This window comes from Saccoglossus kowalevskii, chromosome 11, assembly GCF_978046115.1.
Source record: "Saccoglossus kowalevskii chromosome 11, keSacKowa6.1, whole genome shotgun sequence".
In the NCBI taxonomy this organism is placed as follows: domain Eukaryota; kingdom Metazoa; phylum Hemichordata; class Enteropneusta; family Harrimaniidae; genus Saccoglossus; species Saccoglossus kowalevskii.
The window spans coordinates 5,147,177-5,170,349 of record NC_140651.1 but is presented as its reverse complement, the minus strand read 5'-3'; the positions used below and the strand labels follow the sequence as shown (position 1 = coordinate 5,170,349).

Below are 23,173 nucleotides of genomic sequence, written 5' to 3'. Positions count from 1 at the left end.
AATCCTCTTTCAGCAGATCAATATCATGCGTTTTCAGTGGGTATAAATGTCAGCTAAAATGCATCCAATATTTCTTATTTCATCATAAATATTCAAAAACACTCTGATGTAAAACGTTTTATCAATGTCAATGAAAATTATTCAAAATTGACAGCGAGAAAAGCTCTCGGAAATCAACTACGAGTCAGTCACCTTGATCACGTTCAAAACGACTGCCGAACGACCAGGCAACCGATGACGTCATTGGTTCGCGCGGAGGTCAAGCACAAAGCAGTGACGTATCCGTTCTCGTTCCGTTCTCGTATGCGCATCTTAATGTCTCTATTATTATTAACAGTTTTCATTAGGGGCTAGTGTCGTAAACTTACCAAACCTAGTTTTTGTGGAATAGATGATTTTCCGTACAATTGCGAGATCTCGCGAGATGCATGAAAGACGCGCGTCGAACGTCTGCCGCAAAAATCGAACGATTTGATTTTGAATTCGAATTTCTTAATTTCGTAGCTCACATCGACCGGCCGATCTTCGACAGACGAATATTGCTTTCGAATACCCTTACTTAATCGAAATTGTCTATCATCAAATGTGGACAGCACATTATTAAGCATGGAAATATCCCCCGAAATATTTTCGCGTTTGTCGAATCCCACGCGATGTTTGACGCCACTACGACGCTATGACCTTTGTTTGTCCTGTTTTTACGTTCGATTTCACGCATAACGCGCGATTCTCGCAGTGAACGGGAAATGGTCTATTGTTTGGACGTTTCCCACAGTGGTTAGAACAAATATCGTATTACCATTTGGGTAACTAGAAGATTTGATGTGCCAGCATCACTGATCATCAAAACTATAAACATAAAGTGTTTTTATCTGAATTATTTTCTTTCCGAATTTAGAAATTGTGGAGACGCATTATTCTATATCCAAGCTTTCAGAATATATGTATGCACATAACTGAAAACAATACAGTATTTTCAGCACGTCTCGTCTGTCCAGTATCAGTTGTCTTGAGCTGAGTTTTATTTCTACGAATATATCTCTGCCACCCTGCGATCTTATGCTTGTCCTTGGTTAGTTGGTGCATCACAGTGGTACTACATTTAATGATTTCCACCAGTAAATTCTCAAAACAAGCTGATGTTCGAATTTGAACCCGACGAAAGCGTACGCGTTGCTTGTAGATTCTGGCTGTTTTCAACTCGAGAAGCTCATTTTTTTATTTTCCGTATCACAAACTGAGTGGAGGAGGAGGAGTAGCCGTAAATACTACAAAGTTCGTTCGTGCATTTATATTTTTCTTCGCCTGGTAATCGGCAGGACTGGCAACTTAAAGAACAGAGTAATACCTTAGTATTATCTTCTGTTCTAAATTATAACTTTTTTGTCCCATTATAAAAAAAATCATTATCAGCCATCGATAACATATTTTAAAACCTGTTAACCAGTAGGAAGAACTCAACAAGATAGTCCTCTAATACCAAAGGATAGTAAAGTATAAGTAAAATTATATGGTGTTTCACTATAAAATGGTAGTGTGTGGTGGCAGAGATACTTACGGTGTTCTAAACCGCATAGAGCTCTGAGACGGATGGTCCTGAGCGATACTTGTTTGAAAAGTAGATCGCCCGTAGTGAGGTCATAATAGCTGAACAATGTCTTATAACTAATGTGACAGATAATGTCATAATTGGAGGAAAGTAAACCTAATTAATTATTTTTCAGATTCTGGTTCAACGTCGGCAAAGAAATATCTTCATCGAGATACAGATTCGAAATCAGATCTCAAATCAGGTATGAGTCAACTTTGTTAAGTGGCATTACCTCATTCCATTTGGTCAGCATGACTGGCATAACATTTTAATGAAGATCCGAATTAAATTATGTTTATAATCTTGCCATGTTTACTATATCAGTGTGTTCAAGAGTCAAAGCGGTAGTAGAATTTGACAAAGTCGTAATTTATGCAAATTATATGTATAAAATTGCTGGTGAAAGTGGGGTCTACACAAATATAGATGGGACATGCTTCATTCGTTGTATAATAACATGGCAGTCAATTTGAAAGAAGAATACAGCACGTTGACTATGATTCCTGTGAAATATATTTCCGAAAAATGAATTTGAACAAATGGTGAATCAAATTACACTAGATCATGTAACCTAACAAATCAACTCATAAAAGAAAATACCTAGAATTTATTCATTTTACTCCTGGGCAATATAAATTTATTGACTTTAAGATGTTGGGGGTTACCAGCATAATCGAGAAATAGCTGATTGTATTTTAGTGGATAGTCGCCAGTATTCCTATGACATTCCTGAAACAACTATATATTGTGAATGACAATGGTACTGTTTGTTGTTGTGATTTTAAAATCTGGGTTTAAAAATAGGCCATAAAATGTATTTTTTTTAACATTGTGTTCTTAGGAATTGTTTTGAAAACACACGAAAGAATGTTATTTCATGGTACAGGGGAACAATAGCTCCATGATTATACATAATAAACCAATGAATATTGTCATGCGATTTATGACCAACATTCTCAAAAATCCTGAATAGACTCTACTTTAACATAAATTGGAGTCAACCTCATAACTTCCCTTGCATGATCATTTCTATTGTGTAGCATGTGGTATTTACTACTGTTAGTATTGTATCTCGAGATAACTTACGTCATGTTTTGTTGTGTTTTGTAGAACCATCAACAGAAAAACATCTTTATGACAACACATCATCGAGCGAGTTGTAAACACTTGATGGTATCTTACTAAGTATACTCGACGCAATATAGAGACCTTTATATACTCAGATATTTATAAATGCAACAATTGTATGTTATATTATTGTCATGATGTTATACGCGTTTAAGGATGTAGTAGAGGTTTTTAGGAAGTAAAATTCACAGTAATTATTTCCATAGAACAATTGTTTTAAATCATATTTCTTGAAAAATAAAACATGAAAAGCATAACAGTCATAGCGATAAGCGATTTTGCATAACCTGTTTAATTTTTCTTTTAAATATCTATTTTTTGCATTTTCTGCTGAATATGTTTCTGCGTTCAGACAGTGAAATCTTTTAAACACGTAAATTTGACGAAACTCGGTTTATATATAATTTTTATATTTATAATGTTTATATACATCACATCAACAATCTCTGAAAAAAAATAATAACCATTGATGAATAACTGCTGAGTAGTACTTATTTTGTTGATCATTTTGATGTCAGGCCGAAAACAAAAATAGAGTAATTTGCAATAAATAGATTAAGTGGAGTTTGCAGTATTGATTTTGTAAACGGTCATAAAATATTCCGTGACCAATGTTCTGACGTTCGGTAAAATGTGCATTTAAAGATTTTCTATAATTATTTCACACTTGATTTGGTGATTTAATATTTTTTATAAAAACGTGAACATATGCAAATTTAATCATCATAACAATACGGTTTGTTAATTTTCAAGTTGACCACTATTTTAAGTATGTTCCATTTAGGATAGAACTCTGAAGTGTTGATAGAATAATTTGACATACTTAAAGATTGTGGGAAGTATAACAAGTTTATATTGATTAATATAAACCAAACGAAATCTACTACATCCTTAATGCCCAATATTGGTTCCCAAAACTTGCATCTGTAACAATATTTTTCATGTTACGTCGTAACATTATGAGGTTATTACAAGAATACCTCAAAGTATGCACGAAGACAGTACAGCTGGAGTATCGACCGACGCGCAGCGGAGGTCGATGCATGGAATACTGTCTGAGTGCATACTTTAATGTATTCTTTTAATAACCTTATTATTATAATACATCTTTTCCTTCCAAGGAAACATCATGAGAATACAGTCGTGTTTGTTGGCAGTCGTGTTTGTTTTTATTATTAGAGGACGCTTACGCGCGTAATCATTCCATATTTGGAATTCGCATTTCCTTGTATGATAGGATTAAAATACCCCGTAAAATACGGCACGCTGTAACTTATGACGTTAAGGTGACAGATGTATAATTAACGTGTTTATTGTTCGATGTTGGTGCCTAGAAGTCACATCTGTTACATTACTATCTTACTGTCATTATAATATATTTCATGTTCCATATTGATTTGTAACGAGCAACTGTGTATTCTCGATTCACTCAATTTTATCCGATATTGCTAGTGTTAGTTTAGTCACAATAAAATACCAATAAAAATAGAATTATGTATAATAGTTGCTCAATATGTATCCGACTATTTTATATACTATTGTATAGTATGCTAGTTTTTTCAGTAAATCAAATGTATACAATAGTTAACAATAAATATACTATTTCTCATTGGTTTATATTTATATATATTATAGGTAACAATATTATATCTAATAAAGTTAGATTAAGTAATACCGTCGTGAAAAGACGTCCAGGACCCCTTCCCCTCCGCGAAGGGAAAACAGTGCGTTTTCTGCTACAAAAATATCGACACGAGTAAAGAAACTTGGAGAACAAATCAAACCCAGTGCAAGAAAATCGATTATTCAAAACATTATGAGTTGAACGTATATTAATTTGATAAATACACTGAGTAGCTTCAGTTCGTGCACGTCACGGAGTGTTTCTGTTGTAGTCTGAAACAAAATTATCTCGCTGTGATCAGTGAACAAGTTATTCAAGTCGAAACCACATTTATATTTTTCTGAAACTTATATCCTCATAATGGAAGTCTTATCTCGGAGTAACACATGGTCGGATGTATCATGTTACTGGCATTATTACATATGTACTGCAGTTTATTTTGATTCGTCCCTGAAATCAAAATCGGTATTTCCACAACCCATATGCAAATGAGGTGTGAGAGCAAACAAAGTAGTCCCTTCATGAGTACCGTTTTTCGAAATAAACAATATGTAGAAGTACGATATTTTCCCCTTGGGGTACATGAATATACTTGCCGAGTGAAATGAAATTTGAACAACATTAATGGTACTTTTAAGCAGTCACTTATTTTGAGTCAAACTAATTTGCATATCACCCATGCAATAATGTTTTCGGTATTTTCACTGTCGATATGCAAATGAACATGGTATTTCCATTGGCTACCGAACTATTTTTATTTTGTAAACACATTTTCGTCTGCTATTTTTATCCGGTTCAAATCGTTCAGCAACATTTTTGGCATGTCAGGTGTACATCACATAAAATACTACGATTGGGAGAACTTAATGTATGTTGATCACCTGGAAATTAAGTTATATAAACCTTGAAGGGCTCTGGAAAGACCCACCCGCAGTAAAATCAGCGATTACTATAGAGCCGCAACCATTGAACCTCGAGATACCAGGAGGTTTCTGCTGGCGACGTTGCAGCGTTACTGAGTTCCAAATAAAGATTATTAGCGTCAAATGAGCAACATTTTAACCGGTAATCAAGACTCAGTCAATCCACGACCAGCAAGCAACATCACACACGAAGTTGTAGCGTTCAGCTCAGCGACAACCGCTGTCGACGAAAGTCATCCCGTCAGTGGAGTACATAATCGTCCAGTTCAAGTTCTGGCTCTGTCGTGGCTCCAACTAAACGTCCACGAGTAATTTATTCGGACAGTGATTCAGATTAGACCGGATTAGACGTATGATTATTTTATTTCCACACAGACAGTGACACGCGTTCTACACTGTCACGCGCTGCTAGGGCGTAACACTGTCTGGGAACATATTAATGGGCAATGGGGTTCCCGATCTAAATTCCATTCGAATTGTTGCACGTTCTTTCTTTAATATGAAATAATCAAATATGGAACATATGTAATAATAACACGAGATGCGGTGTCTTCTGCTGTACTTTCACTCGCTTCGCTCGTGAAAGTACGGCCGCAGGATACACCGCATCACTCGTGAAAATAACTTCCATACGCAACGAAAGCCACGGGGAGGGTGTGGGGTTCTGACATAGTACTTGGCATCACGCGGCACGTACATCGTCATCTGGAGAGTAACTTTGGAGATTACTAAAGCGTGAGTAAGCCAACAAGAGTCATCGTATTCTGATAAGAAGGACTGGAATATGAAAATTCATTCATCTTCACTTTACTCATTGGAACTCATGTTTTCACATAGATGTTCAAATAATAAATGTGTTCAGCCAACATGCTAATTCAATGAAAATTCAGATACACTGAAAAAGCAATTATTATTTGGTTTGTTAATTCCCCGGGTAAATTCATTCCCAGTAAGAACGCTCATTCTAGAACAGATCAACTGTGATGTTGCGAAAGTTTCACTCAGCCACCCCTACAAATGAATGCATCAGTCCACATCCGGGTTCACCTAAATGGGAAAAATATAGAGGAATTTGCTTACAAATGCATATGATTGGTCAGTTTGAAAACGACCCCATCACCTCCTACAACGCAACGCATGTCATATACACTTTCCTCATCAGCGACAGCGTGTTCTTGTGCAATCCTCTGTTATACCGTGAACTGTTTCAAGCTTGACCGTCATCATGGCCAAACTAGTGCTCTTTTTTGTCCTTGTCGCTCTTGTAGCCGTAGCCTTGTGTCAAAATGCCCAAGATGCCGATAATGCTCCAAGTACTGTTGCGATGGAAACTAAAATGTCGATGGCAGATGCTGATGGTAACAATACAGTAGCCGAGCAAAGTGCTGGCTCCGCTGAACCAGAACCAGTAAGTTTGCTTTACTTAAATTTACGTGACTTATATTCATGTACTTGTACTTGTACTTTCACATTTGTATTTAACTGTTATCAAAATCATGCTTACATCAAAGCAAACTCAGAATTAATTGTCAATGACTCGGAGTTCAGCCTTGTCTTGCGTCACACAATTTCAGATTTGAAATGCAACCCGAAACTGAAACAAAACAATTTGGTCAGAGGTTATCCTGTGTAATGATTCTCAGATTTGGTGACATCGGTATCGTATATTGTTTGATGACTGTGTATTATATATATGTTGTCTGTCAGTGAATAAACTACAAGTTGAGGTACTTGCGCGTTCATTGTAAATTTTCCCATGTATTACAGTTGCTGGCCAACTTCTGCTTTCTGTCTCTATTCACTTTCGTCATATATATGTACATATGAACGTTCAGCAGGAAAAAAACTCTAAACTACAGGATGCTGGTTTTCACGCTCAAAATATCCTCATCGCTTTTCTCACACTTATGACTGACCTTGGTGTCCTCAGGATGGGTGGTGTTTGAACTCGCAGTGATATTATTACCACATGCCACACAGATGATTGCTTAGAACCATATGTTAAAAACAGGGAAGTGTAGCATTCAGTTATAACGTCCAAAATAATATTTTTCGATCTAAAGGGTCCATATGAAACGCTGGTTGGGTGTCAATACTTTTTAGGTAACAGTCCTTCTGTGTAGTGATTCCATTCAGTTAAAGACATCGATGTAAATTAATATTTTAGCTCTGTGCTTTTGTGTAATTTGATATTAACAATGTGATTAGAATCCATTTCACTCTGTGCTATTACTATAATAATTGGCTGCAATGGAATTTTCAGCTAATTAATATTAGGGAATAATTCTTCACGGACAATTAATTAATCCAAGAATATTTGAGTCCTACGAGAAATTTCTGTAGAAGTGTATGTTTCGATGCCAATACAACACACATGTATTAGAAAGGTTGTTAAGGATCTGTTAGTAACAATAACATTTGTCATGATGCGAAATAGAAACTTTGGGAGAAGGAATTAAAAAAACTGCGCAAATTGGTCTCCATTTCAAATGTATTTTTCCTTAGTTGATGTTACTTTAAAACAATTTCTGTTGTATGTTTGTTCATAAACTGATTTTTTTTTCTGCCAAATTCTCTATATATTTTTCCTTCTGTCATTCTTATGGAATGCATCTCTTTCAGTTTACCATTACCCCCCCCCCCCCCACACACACACACACACACCCCGTAATTCACGATTTACTTCAGCGTTTGAGAGATGACAAATAATTTGTTTCTGTCTGCAGGAAACAACTGTACAAGTGGACAGTTCAGCCAATGGTATCCAAGCAGCCAGTCTTGGGCTTCTGATGTTGTCAACGCTTCTCATCGTTATGGTATAAAACATCGTTCGAGAAAGCCAGTCTTCCGTTTTATGTATGCTTTCAGTCACGTGATACGCCTCTCCACCCCATTGAACCGCTTCTCGTATCTTGTCTTATCCATGAAGACAGATTTAAGTCATCGGAAATGAAATGAAAAATCAACTTTTATATTCTTAAGTTTTCTTCAGTTTGTGATATTGAAGTGCCTTTATTATTTTAACAAAGCAGTCAAGGGTTGCAGCCCCAGTAATAAGTTTACGAACTTTAACATATCATTACATTGGATATGTTGTTCCTTTTTATTTTTCGATTTACTGTGCTTGCCACAGTCTAAACATCCTGTCGGTGAGTAATAGTCACGACTGACTTGGTCATTGCAAACAAACAGCATCTAGGCTCAGACTCACACTTAAATCCCATGAAAATCCAAGCTACTATTGTTAAATTAATAAAGGTCACTGCGAGCATGCGGGGTCAATGTTGTCTAATTTTTTAACACTTACAATACTGTAATCACATTCCAACGAGTCCACATGATGCTTATGACTGCAGTTGCCATGGTGACCATCTATGATTAGCTGAATGGACAGCTGGAATGTTTTCTGCCTGAGTCACTCTAATTACCGCCTACTAGGAGGAGTCTTCAACTACGGAATACCTAGTATTCCTACAAAATTCCGTGTAATTGCTGGGATGTTGTATACGTAGTGTGCATTGCAAGTAAACCGAATTAGTGATTCGGTGTCACGTGATGTTGAAGATTTTTATGTTTTTGAATAAATTACATTTAAATTAAATTGTTTGTTGTGGTCTGATTGTATAATTTGCAATTTTCAATCCTTAGACCATTTATTTCTCACGTTGGTGTCCTTGACAACGCCCTGATGTCAGGAGGGTAGAAACAGCATGAGACGGTGTGATTAAAACCATATGTTTACTTATAATGAACTCCTGAGGAAATCATGAGATAGAGTGGAATATCTTAAACAATTTAAAGTTAGTGTTTTAGGGGTAACAACATTAAATCAATGAACTAACCTTCTAAGATAATTGATAATTTTGGAAATTATGACAGACTTGGTGTACTGTAAAAATGACTAATTTTCACTGGGTTTAAATTTCACTGATTTACCATTTCAGGCATATTCAGTGGGTTTTAAATTCATGGTTTCGTCATTTAGATAATGTGTTCTATGCTAAATTTTACATATTCACTGGGTTTTAATTTTCCAGTCAGCGAAATAAGCTAAATTCAAACCCAGTGAATAATTACCCCCTTTACAGTAATTTCAATTACAGAGCGCCCTCTACGAGCAACTGCACTCAAATTGCATTTGGGTACATGCTGTCAGGTTAATAAGGACATCCATTTACATACTTTAATTGAATATTCATGACTTATTTTTTACGGAGCGTTTTCAATGTTTTTCGTTTCGAGAGCACTGGTAAACTCGTATCGCGTGACACCATTTCCGTCGCTTTGGTGTTCATGAGGCACGCATTGACAATCAAGTTTTGTATTAATTTTGACCACACCGATCGATTGGTGGTAAAATTACAGATGCAATCTGAAATTCTAGAGCAATAAATCTTCAACTTGTTTTTTGGTACATAAAACTTCGGAATCAAATCTGAAGATGCATTATATATAAGCTGTTCTGATGCAGTTGTTTTACCTACATTTCGTAATTGACATCCCCCATATAAAGTACGTCTATCCCATAATGTAAACTGGTTTACATAATATATCGTGAAGTTTTAAAGAAGAAATGGATATCATAGTAAATATTTCCATGCTTTCTATTGTGGAACGGAAATATGTATATTACATACGCAAATGTTATAGGACCAGGGAGGTGTGGGGTCAATTCAAAGGCAGTGGTCGTCGCGCCGCGTCCTGTTCGATTTGGAACAACGTTTACAACTCATGTAAAATACATTGTTTGTTTACATGAAATTCGAACACGCGCTGCGCGATGACCACATCCTTTAAACTTCGCTGGAAATGGAAGAGAAATTTCCAAAGCACTATATGTATTTTGTATTCAGTGTTATGTAATAACTTTTGTCATTCATGAGTGTCCCTGTCTGCACATCAGTATTACATACATTGTACTACACGTATAATAACATTAAGATATTATAAGATGTTATAACAAAAACAATTATAATTATAATATTCTTTTTATCAATTTAGTGAATATATAGATATTTGTTTTGAACAATGCGATAAAGACTTTCCGTTTTCGACACTGTGAAATCCTTTCGTTTTTAGCAGAAAAAAACAGTACTGTAGAATACTTTATTTTCGCTTGGAATTTATTTTCGCTATTTTCGCTGAAGGGATGATTCCGTGAAAATAAAATCCAGCGAATATACTTTTTTTCCTATATTTTCACATTAAACTCATCCAAAATCAGTGAAAATAAATTCCAAGCAAACGCCCAAAAAGCCTTTTCAGCGAAAATTAATTCCAGCGAAAATAAAGTATTCCACAGTATTTTTACCAAGTAAAATCATATATATTTTTGTTCATACACGAGTTGTTAAACGCACTAGATAGTTTGTAATTACATTCAAATTCTTTCAGTCTTAATTCAAGACAAATAAAAGGTAAAAATATAGAGAATATAGCAAATTGTCTTTATTTTCTGTGATATTCTTGTGTAATCGGTAAATATGAAAATTATTTATGGGTGAATAGGGAATACATTTCGCTTGTCAAAATCAGTTTTTAGCTCTGCTGTCGACTTTGTCGAGCGGAGCTTATCATATGAGTGATTGTCCGTCATCGTCGTCCGTGTCAATGTTTTACTTTTTCGACTTCTTCTTGAAAACTACAAGCCTGAATGCTTTGATACTTGGTGTATATGTACCTTGGATAGACCTCTCTTAGATTTGTTTATTTCATGATGATATCTTCAATTCTCTAATTTTGGTGAATATTTTTGGTAAAAAGTGATATTTTCAACTTCTTGTTAAAAACCGCAAGTCCAATTGCTTTGATATTACATATATAAGTACTACATGTGGACCTCTCTCAGATTTGTTCATTTGTAATTTTATCTTCAATTCTCTAATTTTAGTGAATATTTTTGTCATTTTTGGTAAAAAGTGATATTTTCAACTTCTTGTTAAAAACCGCAAGTCCAATTGCTTTGATATTACATATATAGGTACTACATGTGAACCTCTCTCACATTTGTTCATTTTGTAATGATATCTTTAATTCTCTAATTTTCATGAATATTTTTGTCATTTTTGGTAAAAAATTATATTTTCGACTATTTGTTGAAAACCACAAGTTCAATTACTTTGATATTACATATATAGTTACTACATGTGGACCTCTCTCAGATTTGTTCATTTTGTAATGATATCTTTAATTTTCTAATTTTGGTGAATATTTTTGTAATTTTTGGTAAAAAGTGATATTTTTGACTTCTTGTTAAAAACCTCAAGTCCAATTGCTTTGATATTACATATATAGGTACACAGTCAGCTGGCGCACATGTGATAATAAAATAAATACAATATTTGCTAAATGCATACGAACACCTAATTACGCGAAGAACCTAGAACACTAAGCCGGGGTATTTAAAACTAAAAATTGGCATTCCAGCTCAGCAGCCAATCAGCGACGGCCTAACGCTTAGATGACAATTTCGGTTTCAACTAAGCCGGGGCTTAGTGTTCTAGGTTCTTCGCGTAATTAGGTGTTCGTATGCAAGGGATTTTCCACACAAAAACGCCGAATTCGGCAGAATTTTGTTATCGGTTGGCTTAATATAACTCAAACGGACCGTATTTTTGTGAAAGATTGGTATTTTTATCTTGATTTGTAGGAATCTGAAAAACGCGTTTCACAACTTATTTAGTTTTATGCGTCATTCAAGATGGCAGCCCCCATATAGTAAATATCGTATTTATTTTATTATCACGTGTGCGCCAGCTGACTGTGTATAGGTACGACATGTGGACCTCTCTCAGATTTGTTCATTTTGTAATGATATCTTTAATTCTCTAGGTAAAAAGTGATATTTTCAACTTCTTGTTGAAAACCGCAAGTCCAATTGCTTTGATATTACATGTATAGGCACTACGTGTGCTTCTAACTCAGATTTGTTCATTTCATGATGATATCTTCAATTCTTTAATTTTGATGAATATTTTTGTAATTTTTGGTAAAAAGTGATATTTTCCACTTCTTGTTGAAAACCGCAAGTCTGATTGTTTTGATACTATACTTACTATACATATTGTTCGTTTTCTAATGATATCTTCTGTTCTTTAATTGAAATGTGCATTGCTAACAGCGGAGCTATCTCAGCCGAGAGGCTGCTTGTTTAGGGTTTTTTCTCCCAAAAAACGAAGGAATTTCACAATGTGGAAAACGGAAAGTCTTTATCGTAGTTATTGGTAGGAATGTTAAAAGCTTCAAAAAGGTATACTCCCATGCGTTCACAAAATAGACAAATAGAACAATATAGACTCAGAGATTGAAAGGCAACTGATAACTGATTTAATCATAATGTAAATTTATAATATTTAAATACACATATATTTTCAAAATGTAAATGTTTCTTTTTCTACAGTAAAGTGTTACTTTTATTTTAATGGAAGAAACCAAAAAGAGCAAGTGTTATCCCTCCTAACAGCAATGCGCCAATGTTCAAAATCCATCGACATTTCTTCTCCTGGACGATAGATGGCATGTTTGTTTCTACAATGTCTGATTTAATACAACATTTTTTGTGAATCTGTTTTCGTCGTCGTTTCCTTGCTGTCACGTCTCCTATAAAAAACATGGGGCACACATATTAATATGCATTATTCGCGATCATTATAATAATGTATTGTTATTTTAAGGCCACATTCACATGACTACATAATTTCTAAAGCTTAAAGGAAAAGTCAAGTCTGACAACATAATGCTCCAAGATGAAAGAGCTCGGCAAATGTAAGAACATGCAATTTACAGCCTTTTCATATATATTGTATTCTTCTACATTAGTGGAGGTATTTCTTTAAGGGGCATTATGTTGTTTGGCTTGACTTCCCCTTTTAAATTAACACAAAGTACAGTTATGTGCAAATATAATAATATATCTATTGACAATAAAGAGGGAGATCTATATATCTATAACACATGTCATCCTGACATAGATTAATTCATATAAAATTCTGAATGCATTACATATATTTATTGGCAGTTGGAAATGACCAGTAACATCTTGGTATAAGTGACTCTCAGATTACTGCATAAAAGTCAGATAATGACTACATAAAATTCAGTCTTGCAAGTCTGTGCCTGTAAGCCGCCCCTCGCGAACTCTCAGTCTATAATTTGTAAAACGAGGCTTTACCAAGTCAGTCTGTGGTCAGTTTATTTGTACAAGCTATCATGCTGGTTGCAACTTACTTTTTGAAGTTACAATATAACCTTAGAGTCCCCCGAGCACACGTGATCAAACCTATCTTGTTTTTCATATCAATAACACGCTGTTTCAATAGTGCTATGAACACTTTTGAATTTCCAATTCGCTATTACTCAAATCAGTCACATATGACGTCACAGTACACGACCCATGTGAAATACAAATCATTGAAACTCCTTCAGTCGAATGTAGACCAGACCATAAGAGGAGAGGCTTCTAGTTGTCGTGATTCCGTACCAGTTGTATATCAATGTCACAAAGGGCTTATGTATGTAAATTACTATTACGTAATTTCTAAATTACTATTACGTGATTTCTGTTAACTCTGCTTACCTGTGGAATTTAGTTCGATTTCTTCACTTTCCACTTTCGAATTAATCTTACTCAATGTTTTACCACTTTCAATTCTATTGCGGTGTGGGTAGTCGTATCTTGTTCCCCATGTCAATCTGGCAAGCTTTTAATTACAGAGAAGATAACAGCATTTAGAGGAGAATTTAAAATACATATATGTAGTTAATATATACGAATGTACCATATGTACAATTTGTTTTGTATTTTCGCATTTCATTTGTCTTGAATTATAACTGAGAACTAAATTAAAAAAATGTTGAATGTGTTCAACAACTCATGTATGAACAATAACTGTAATAAATATGAGTTTACTCTGTGACAATACTGTACGTTTCTCCTTAAACACGAAAGAATTTTACAATGTCGAAAACGGAAAGTGTTTGTGATGATATAATCATGATAAATGTTTGTACTGATGGAAATGTGCAAACCAAGGTAGACGGATCAGTCAAGTATTCTAGCATATTCTGTATCGACCCAGACTAAGCATGAACAATGCCGGCGAGTTGAGTTCTCTGTAGAGGGCGCACTCCGCGTAGCATTTCCAGGCCGTGCTATGTTCGCTCGTCTCCACTAGGTGAGTAAACCTAACTATGGTTACTGTGGTAATACAGACTAACTAAAATACTACTAGAATTACCTCATGCTCTGGTATAATTGGTTTTGTCACAACACTTATCACCAAGGTAACCAATATACAAATAAAAGTTGATATGATGCAAAAGTACAGATGATTGATTCTATGCAGAAGATAGGGACCATCTGCCGGCCTTTCACATGTAGATACACCGAACACTACGTCCATTAAGGTTCTAAATACACCAAATGATATCCCAAAGACCATTCCCCAATATGCACCCTATAGGAAGAATGAGGTCAGTCAGTTGTATGACTATTAAAGTCCCGCGGTCGCCGCAACGCGTTGTGTTCGACAGACCCACGCGTGCTGCCTTGATTATCGCTTTCAAGACAATCATGACGTACAGTTATCCTTGTGTCGTCACAGGTCGCTAACCGAATTATAAAAAAAAAAAACTAGTAATAAAAAAGAAATATTAATAAGTGAAATGTTTTTTTCACAATAGAATGATTTCCCTATGAATCACAGTTGCTTTGTTCAGTATTTTCACAGAATAAAATGCAAACTTCTTCTATGCATATACGAATGTCCTTCACCGGTTTATATCTTACCTCTTCGTTGACCTTTTTGCACGTGACTCCAAGCAGAAAGCAGACTAATAATGGCGGTGAAAAATAGGAGTACATTGATTGGATGAACACGAATATTTTTGCTCCTTGGAAGTTTTGTACAACAAGTATCCACCATATAGTCATGAATGCTAAACTTGCAACAAACATTCTGCAAAGAGTAAAGTTAGTTAAAATAACACACGAATGCAGTTTTTCGCACTTGACTTTACCCACAACGAAATGCGACGATACGTTCGCAAATACTGTCACGCTGATCGGAAGACGAACATCACATTTTTTTAGTACTGTTACTTCAAATTTCTGTCAGTGACGACTCATATTTTTGGTTATTTGTGCCGTTATTTTGAGTAATTCATTCAGGTAAACATTCATAAAGTGAGTTAAATAGAAAAAATAATATTGAAAAAATAAGTCCTTCGAGCCGGATTCGAACCAGCGATAACAGGATAACAGCAAATGACCACTACAGTCCTCCGCTCTACCAACTGAGCTATCGAAGGGACATTGTAAAATTGTGCAATAACAAATAAATTCGAATGAATGGTTTCCATAACACACGTGGGGTGATAACAAAGGTACAGAGGTATACGACCCAAATATGGGCATGGAAGGTTACGGCGGTGTTTGACATGTTGTATCTCACCTGTATACAATAATCAATTCCCATTCTTTGATGACATGACCACGAACTCTATTCCAAATATCAAGTGTGAATGTAGTAGAAGCGCCATGAAATATCGATGACAATGAACTCATAGATGCAGCCATGATGGTTACCAATAGCAACCCACGTATTCCTAAATATGTAATACAACAACGTAAGTGGATGCCACATGCACTGATTTAGCAGCAAAATTCACTGGATTAAAATTTCCCTTTTACCTCGGGCTCAAATTCTCACACGTGTACATCATAGAATCTTCGTTTCAAGGGAATGCATTAAATATATCGGAACAGAAATATTTTATCAATTACAATTTTGCAAAATATAGACAAATTATCCCACCCGGTGACGTTAGACCGTGAAATGCATAATGAGTGTAGTTCAATGAAAACAATATAAAAGAATTAATGTTGACATCACTGGTAATATGACATCATGTGACGATTAACACGGCTAAAATTCCAATAATGCACGGTACAGATCTACTATTTCTGTTCTGCTCTAAACGTTGATATGTGGTGATCACGTGACAATCAATGCATACATTTCCCTCATATTGCGACATCTTGAGGTTATGCCATATCAATTTTGAACACCCTTCTCTATCACGTGACACTGCCACTCATAACTTCCCTTCAGTCACTGAATTCAAATATGACCAATACAGCGTCACTCCACGTGACATACAACGCGAGATCTTACCTGTAGGAAGTGAGAGTTGAGATACTAACATTGGGTACGCGATATGGAAACACGTTCGCGAGTCCCTGCATGCAACAAAGCAGTCAATATACGTTAAACACCCAACTTGATCTAAAATAGGAAAAACACTCAACGTCAAAATGTCGTAACTTATACTTCAAAATGTACAGCTGAAATTCAAAATACATTTACATAAAGTATATCCAAGACAGCAGCATGGGCGAAATAATTGTTGTAAATATTATAATATAAAATCAATAACCTCAATATCAGGGATTGAATATCTACACATATGTTGGCCCCTCCTGTGTAAAGTGCACGATCGCAGTTGGAGCTCGGCCGCAATTCGCGTGGTAACGTCACTTCCGGATACTAGGTCGATTTATGATGCTCACCTACATACAACATTCTTGCTAGCATTCCAGGTATAACAATAAGAAATAACGGTAATATGAGAAGACACCCTGCTAATAACACGCTTCCTTTAGCATGGGACAAACTCTTGGCGGCAAATATATACTGCGTCATTATCTAGTATGAAGAGAAAAAAATTAAAGTTTATTTTGGCATAAAGTCTGCGTTCAAGTAGTGTAAACATAGATTAAGATTATGGCTCATATTTTTTCATTTTATTCTACGGAATATATTCACGATTCATACGTTAAAATATTGACATTTGATATTATATTCGGAGACCACTAGCTCCATAATACTCGAACGACGTGCTACTTCCATGGAGGAGGAAGTAGTACTTCCTTACACTGGTGAACTGGAGCATTAAACAAAAACAAGGGGGAGAGTCACAAAAGAAAACAAGACACCAAACTTGACAAATAAATCTTTCTTTGCGTTTATCTTATCATTTTGGAAACATATACCTATTTTTTAATAACCTAAACATGTACTACAACCACCTCAAATACTCGTGTTTGTTTTGCATCATGCGTACCGAGTGTCCCTCAGAGTCCGGGAATACAAAATGGTGTTTAGCAGATTTACAGTAACCACGATTTTACGAAATACGTCACGGTAAATCGCCAAACTATTGGTTTCATCCAATATATATCTCACCTGATCCGAGCACCAATACCACATCGTTACTATGGCAACACCTAAGACCGTTCCTAACCATGGCTGGTTCGGGTCTTCTAACCCATGGAAGATATGAAAAGCGTCTTCTGATGGATCTCTGCAAGTACTTGCATTGGTCAGAAAAAAAGTGGGAAATGCCGGAAACACTCTTAATAGATTGTTTGTAAGACCAGAGTATCCACCGGCTTCCATAAATGCTGTAATATAGAGGAATGATGGTGTTTACATTCTGATGTTCTTACTTGCTGTCAGTGCATCATGGGTAGTTATTTGCCTCTAGAGGACGTGGTATATCACAATTTCGTGACAGAGAGGTCACTCGTATTGTCGTTCTATTTATTTCAATACGTACCAAATGCAGCGAGAACAACAGCACCAATGATAATGATGGGTGTGTACAATACACCTGTATATAGAACAGATTTCATACCACCTAAAACCAAAAAAATATATATTACAACAAAATTAGTATAACTAAGTTAAGAAAGAAAGTGCTTACTGTGTCAGAGAAACTGTACAAAAATAATACATGTACATACCCACGGCAGTTATAAGTGTAACTAGTGCCACCATACCAATAATGGTATAATATAAATTCCAGTCAAAAGTGTATTTTATAAATATAACTAGACCATAAATATTAACCTGCAAGAAAAATAAGAGTATATTTACTGTTCAAGTCCAGTTATAAAGTTGCGATTAAAGATGTACGTTAAAATTGGAATTGTGTATATTAATGGAAATTTGGAGAAAACTGACGAATAGTCATATGCAGTAAGCATACACACAGGGTATTAATGCAGTAGGCATACAGAGGGTGTTAATGCAGTAGGCATACACACAGGATATTAATGCAGTAGGCATACACACAGGGTATTAATGCAGTAGGCATACACACAGGGTATTAATGCAGTAGACATACACACAGGGTATTAATAGTATTCATCTTATCAAATCCGGGATGTCTCAACTATTAGGCATGGAAATTATATGTTAAAAGGTGGCAGTCGTCCTGCCGCACCCTGTTCGATATGGGACTCACAGCGACGTATACAACGCGTGTAAAATACATTGTTTATTTACATGAAATTCGAACACGCGCATTGCGACGACCACCGCGCTTTAAGTCTCATTTCGATTATGAACGTACGATGAGTGTACAGTTCACTGTTACTTACCGCTATCCTTGTGAATACATACAGTATTATAGAAAACACTGACATGAACACTGTAAGTCTCTCTCCACCATACCGAAGCGATAAGTACTCTGGCAGTGTCTTTGCCTACGTGATGAAGTACAATATCAAAAACGCAATGAGACGAAGTGCGCCCCAACGCCATAACGCTACATTGAACGCAATAATCGAAACTGTGATATGTAGTGGAATGTTATATTATAAGAATATAAAATCTGATACGGGTTTTACTTTTTTCATGAGTATTTCAGTTAATACTAATATTTGAATCAGGTTGAATAGATTCTAGAGTTTCGCGGTACATCATTATCATTATAAAAGTGAAAGGTAACAATCATTAGATTGGCTGAGATTTACAACTAGTTTTCAGCATTTTGTACAATGTATAACTTATAGCTGATACGTTGTCAATTGAACTGAAGTTTTTTACAAAATTAAATCATAAACATGTACTATCGACAGCACAAGCCCATTCTTATTTTTATAAATATTTATAAATTTCAATGACAGTTTAAATCAAATAGCCAACGAGTGATGTGCGCAATGACGTCATTTGAAAACAATGTACCAATGTTATTCCCTGGACCAATACAAACTCTCGTTTCAATTTGAATTGTGAAATTTATGAATATTTCTAACAATTAGTAAAATAGATTCATGGCTTTGATTGTACAGTGAAATATAACATTTATATCTGGTTTTACGTTTAATCATTTCGGTGGGAATTAGGATGGCGTCACATTACTTTGCAAATTTTGAACTAACTTTCGCTCTCACTTTCATTTACTTTATCGCCCAGTTATCTGAGCGATGCGTTTCGTCATCGATAAAATGTGTTTGCTTAAACTGCGTTACAATTAGATGTCGACGGGATCCGGCGTTGTAGGCGAGGTAATAATTGAGCAAAGTTCACCGTGTTATACGTTTGTTGAAGCAAAAAGTAGGTCTTATTAAACTGTCTGTAGTTCGAAGGATAATTAAATCTACCATGTACAACACCATCGTGTTTGTGTTATGTTTTGGTTAGTCAATCAGAATACTCACCCCGGAAGCCATGTACACGGGTCCAAATCCCCAACCTAGCAACAGCAAAGACAGTATACTCTATATGAAATAAATAATATAGAGACAGCAGTTAAAATACATAAAATAGTGACACAAATATTGCCTGGAGAAGCATTGAATCAATATTGTGTTAAATCGAGTTAATAAATGTATACACTGGCGGCGTTTCAAGTGAAATTATGGATACGCAAAGGGGCAACTTATTCTTGACATACGCGTTTAATAAATTTGTAATGTCAAGAAAATATGGGTCAATAATCTTGATTTCAGACCACAGCGTTTCAACATTCTATCTAGTGTGTCGTTTGGGTTCTAATGTTCATAGTATGCAGACAACTGAAATTACTGTTTTGTCAAGCCTGACTGCTATTCTAAACTGCAACGTAATCGGCAAAGTAACAGTCAATAAACTATCAGTGAATACAAACAAGTTTAATTCAGGACAAGTTCTAATAATCTAAAGTGAAAGTGATTACCATGAATAAACGAATCACAAGTGATTATAAAGCGAAAGGACTTATGGGAAGGAGATTGCCCCATACGCACAGGAAATTGGAACGTTTTTACACCAAAGCGCGCAAGTTTCTAAGGTAACGGTGGAGCTCGAAAATTGTATGTTGCATATTCCCATGAACATACACCATTACATCTTTTAAATATAGATATTCAATTCTAAACTCAGACACCCTTACACAGATTTTTTTGGTTTTCACTGCAACATTTGTTCGGTGTGACTCCCATATAGTCATCATTTTAGGAGATGACACTTAGAATGTATGAAGAAGATAATAATCTGCACAGATACAATTTTAAAGAAAGAAAAAATTACAGATAGTTTCAGAAAAAAAATCCCACAAATACAGCATTATCATCGTGATCATAGCTCAAATTAGAAGAAGAAGAATATTGTACAGTAGTTTTACTATCCTCCCCACACTTGATAATGGTCAACTGCTTACAACTATGATAACATTGTCATATTGCGCGACTAACCATGAGTGGATAGGCTGCAACAGCGACACCCCATGCAGCTCCAAGAGATGACACACCTATGATGTAACCAGCGCCCAAGTTGGTAGCAAACAGTGACAGTCCAAGCTGCAAACAAATGATATTGTATTATGGAAGAATGGCATATTGTTATAGAGGTTATAGTGACTATTCCTGGTAATAACTGATATAGACTATAGTACAGAAAGTGAAAATACTAACTAAACCAATCAAATCTAACAAATGGCACAGTATTTGTGGAAAATCGATTCCGAGAAACACATAATAAAATAGTGAACCATTGACCGTATACATCATACTTGTACGATTAAGGATGTTCCCTCGTTTCTGTCCGATCGACATGCATGCCACGCAACAGGGGAATAATTGTACATTTACTTCACTTCACTTCAGAATAAAAACGCTGCCAGGCACGCGTTATTTGTATACATATGCGTGAATTAATAATATGACATTGTACTCGACCATTTAGTGCCAAGTGTTGATTATAATAACGAATGTCACCTGACATCATGACTCCCAACAATAGTAGACCCCACTTCACCCGGTTGACACGCACACTGGCAGCTCGATAGGAATCCAAAAGGTAAAACTTACCGATAAAAATGTAGTATTTCGTCCAGTTAGTAAGAACCCAGTGTTAGTACCCCTGTTCGACCTCTTGCAACTCTATGAGTATAAACAACACACATCTTTGTAAGTTGAACAAAACCACACAATGGTTACACCACAGTCCCTCCACAGGGACTGCGGTTACCTCAATAACAACAGAATACGATATACACAGTATCTTGGCGTACACCCACTCAATACTGTGCTCTCTGGCACGTTAGACAGTTCAATTCCAGTGGATACCGGCTTCAAAAATGTTATATAGGGAAATTATCATTAACCGTGGATTGCGCATGTAATCATTTGTTTAATCAGGACTTTTATCGAGGCACCTCAGCACATACCTTAAGTTGGCAGCTAGGATATGAGCTAAGTACATGTAATGGTGACACGCCGTGCCTACACGCCACGAATGAATTCGCATTGTTATCTCGAGTCATATATAAACGCAGGTATATGTGTTAAATCATGAATTAAAAGTTATTTAGGGTCGCTGAACCAAGGCGTGGTGAAAATAGTCCCTGTGCCGATGTATTAATGGTAATGGCGTTCCGGTAATGGGATATATGGATTGGTCAACGTACATATAACATTCTTTATATGTATCTTGACCACAAACCGCAAAGTAATAGTTTCTGTCACTTGTGCATTTCAAGTAAACATACCAAATTTACACATAACCACTCTCCAACGACAGAGTTGTGATCCTCTATACAGTACCTGTCATCGTGAACTCAGCGACCTCGCGTATTGACCCACACAATGATGCATGTCGGCACTCAGGTAAGGCGACCTTACCGGAAACATATTACGGGCATGCCGGAGCAAACTTACCAAAAAGCCTACAACGATTACAGAAGATATATAGACTGCAACTAGAGCGATGTCGGACTTGTGAGTTTCTATCGCCATGTTGAATTTAACTTGGAGACGACCGTCTTTCGTATTTGGACCCTTAACCGACGAGTACAGCGGACGATCAGCAAGAACCGGCAAATGTTTGCCCAATCACCGGGAATCCAGTACGTCACCAATCATTATATGCTAGTAATCAGGTCTACGCTGTCCGTGGGCGCATGACGCTATTGAGTATGACTTGTGTATCGCTTAAAGTGCACTTCCTCAGTATACATACTGAACAGCAGGAAAACCATGACGTGTATGTGGTGGGCAGGTATATTGGGGGAAATGTGATTGACAGATGGCCAATTTAATAGTACACATATTGGAAGAAGGTCTGTTTGATTTAATTGAAGTTCAATAAATTGAAACAGTAATAAATAAATTAATATATATTATTTTTGTTATCCCAACGAAGTGTAAGTTGTCTGGTAAGTGCAGTTTTTCAATTTGTCAGGGTGATTAATGCATTAAAGTTCACCATGCCGTCAATGATACAGTATGGAGGAAGGGGCTTTCTTGTTAGGATTCCCGGCACTGTCAAACAATGTATCAGTTACGTGCAATTCTGCACAAATGCATATTTTACAATGGCATTAAGAGGGGAGGCAAGGAGGGTAGCTGGTACAGTTTTACGGAAAAAAAATGGCTTTTTATAATTTACAAGAAAAAAAAAAAAGTTTTTACAGTGAAAATTGAATTTTTCAGAGAATTGTGTCATCTAGTCGTTTTACAGTTTAGAAAATGAAATTTCCCTTGATTATTCTTTACGACGTTTTTTTATTTGGATGTAAATTCTTGTAGGTACCGAGAAAAATGACATATTTTTACAGTGTGCGAAAAAAATATTTGATTGA

The 23,173-nt window shown here is 35.9% G+C and overlaps 2 protein-coding genes and 1 long non-coding RNA gene across 4 annotated transcripts in view; 2 read left to right on the top strand and 1 right to left on the bottom strand.

The window, feature by feature from the left end:
• Positions 1 to 4,210, top strand: part of LOC100376270 (adhesion G protein-coupled receptor G6-like) — a 79,714-nt gene extending 75,504 nt beyond the window's left edge. For both annotated transcript variants that reach the window (XM_085505654.1, XM_085505655.1), the window contains exons 20-21: positions 1,725 to 1,793; positions 2,702 to 4,210. In XM_085505654.1, the coding sequence (XP_085361780.1) occupies positions 1,725 to 1,793; positions 2,702 to 2,754 (122 nt within the window). In that variant the 3' untranslated portion in view covers positions 2,755 to 4,210. The remainder of the gene's footprint in view (positions 1 to 1,724; positions 1,794 to 2,701) is intronic.
• A 2,156-nt stretch (positions 4,211 to 6,366) lies between these two features.
• LOC100376934 (uncharacterized) lies at positions 6,367 to 8,867 on the top strand. The gene is made up of 2 exons (XR_438446.3): positions 6,367 to 6,674; positions 7,993 to 8,867. It is a non-coding gene; the product is annotated as an uncharacterized LOC100376934 (long non-coding RNA).
• A 3,702-nt stretch (positions 8,868 to 12,569) lies between these two features.
• Positions 12,570 to 22,562, bottom strand: LOC102800485 (solute carrier family 5 member 4-like). The gene is made up of 15 exons (XM_085505653.1): positions 22,251 to 22,562; positions 21,402 to 21,473; positions 20,787 to 20,891; positions 19,773 to 19,832; positions 18,711 to 18,815; positions 18,072 to 18,177; positions 17,885 to 17,965; positions 17,512 to 17,729; positions 16,836 to 16,971; positions 16,441 to 16,551; positions 15,718 to 15,871; positions 15,054 to 15,222; positions 14,503 to 14,721; positions 13,842 to 13,965; positions 12,570 to 12,865 (listed from the first exon to the last, which is right to left on the bottom strand). Exons 1-15 carry the CDS (start codon positions 22,326 to 22,328, stop codon positions 12,684 to 12,686), a joined length of 1,920 nt encoding a protein of 639 aa, XP_085361779.1. The 5' UTR covers positions 22,329 to 22,562; the 3' UTR covers positions 12,570 to 12,683.
• Between the last annotated feature and the right edge of the window lie 611 nt (positions 22,563 to 23,173).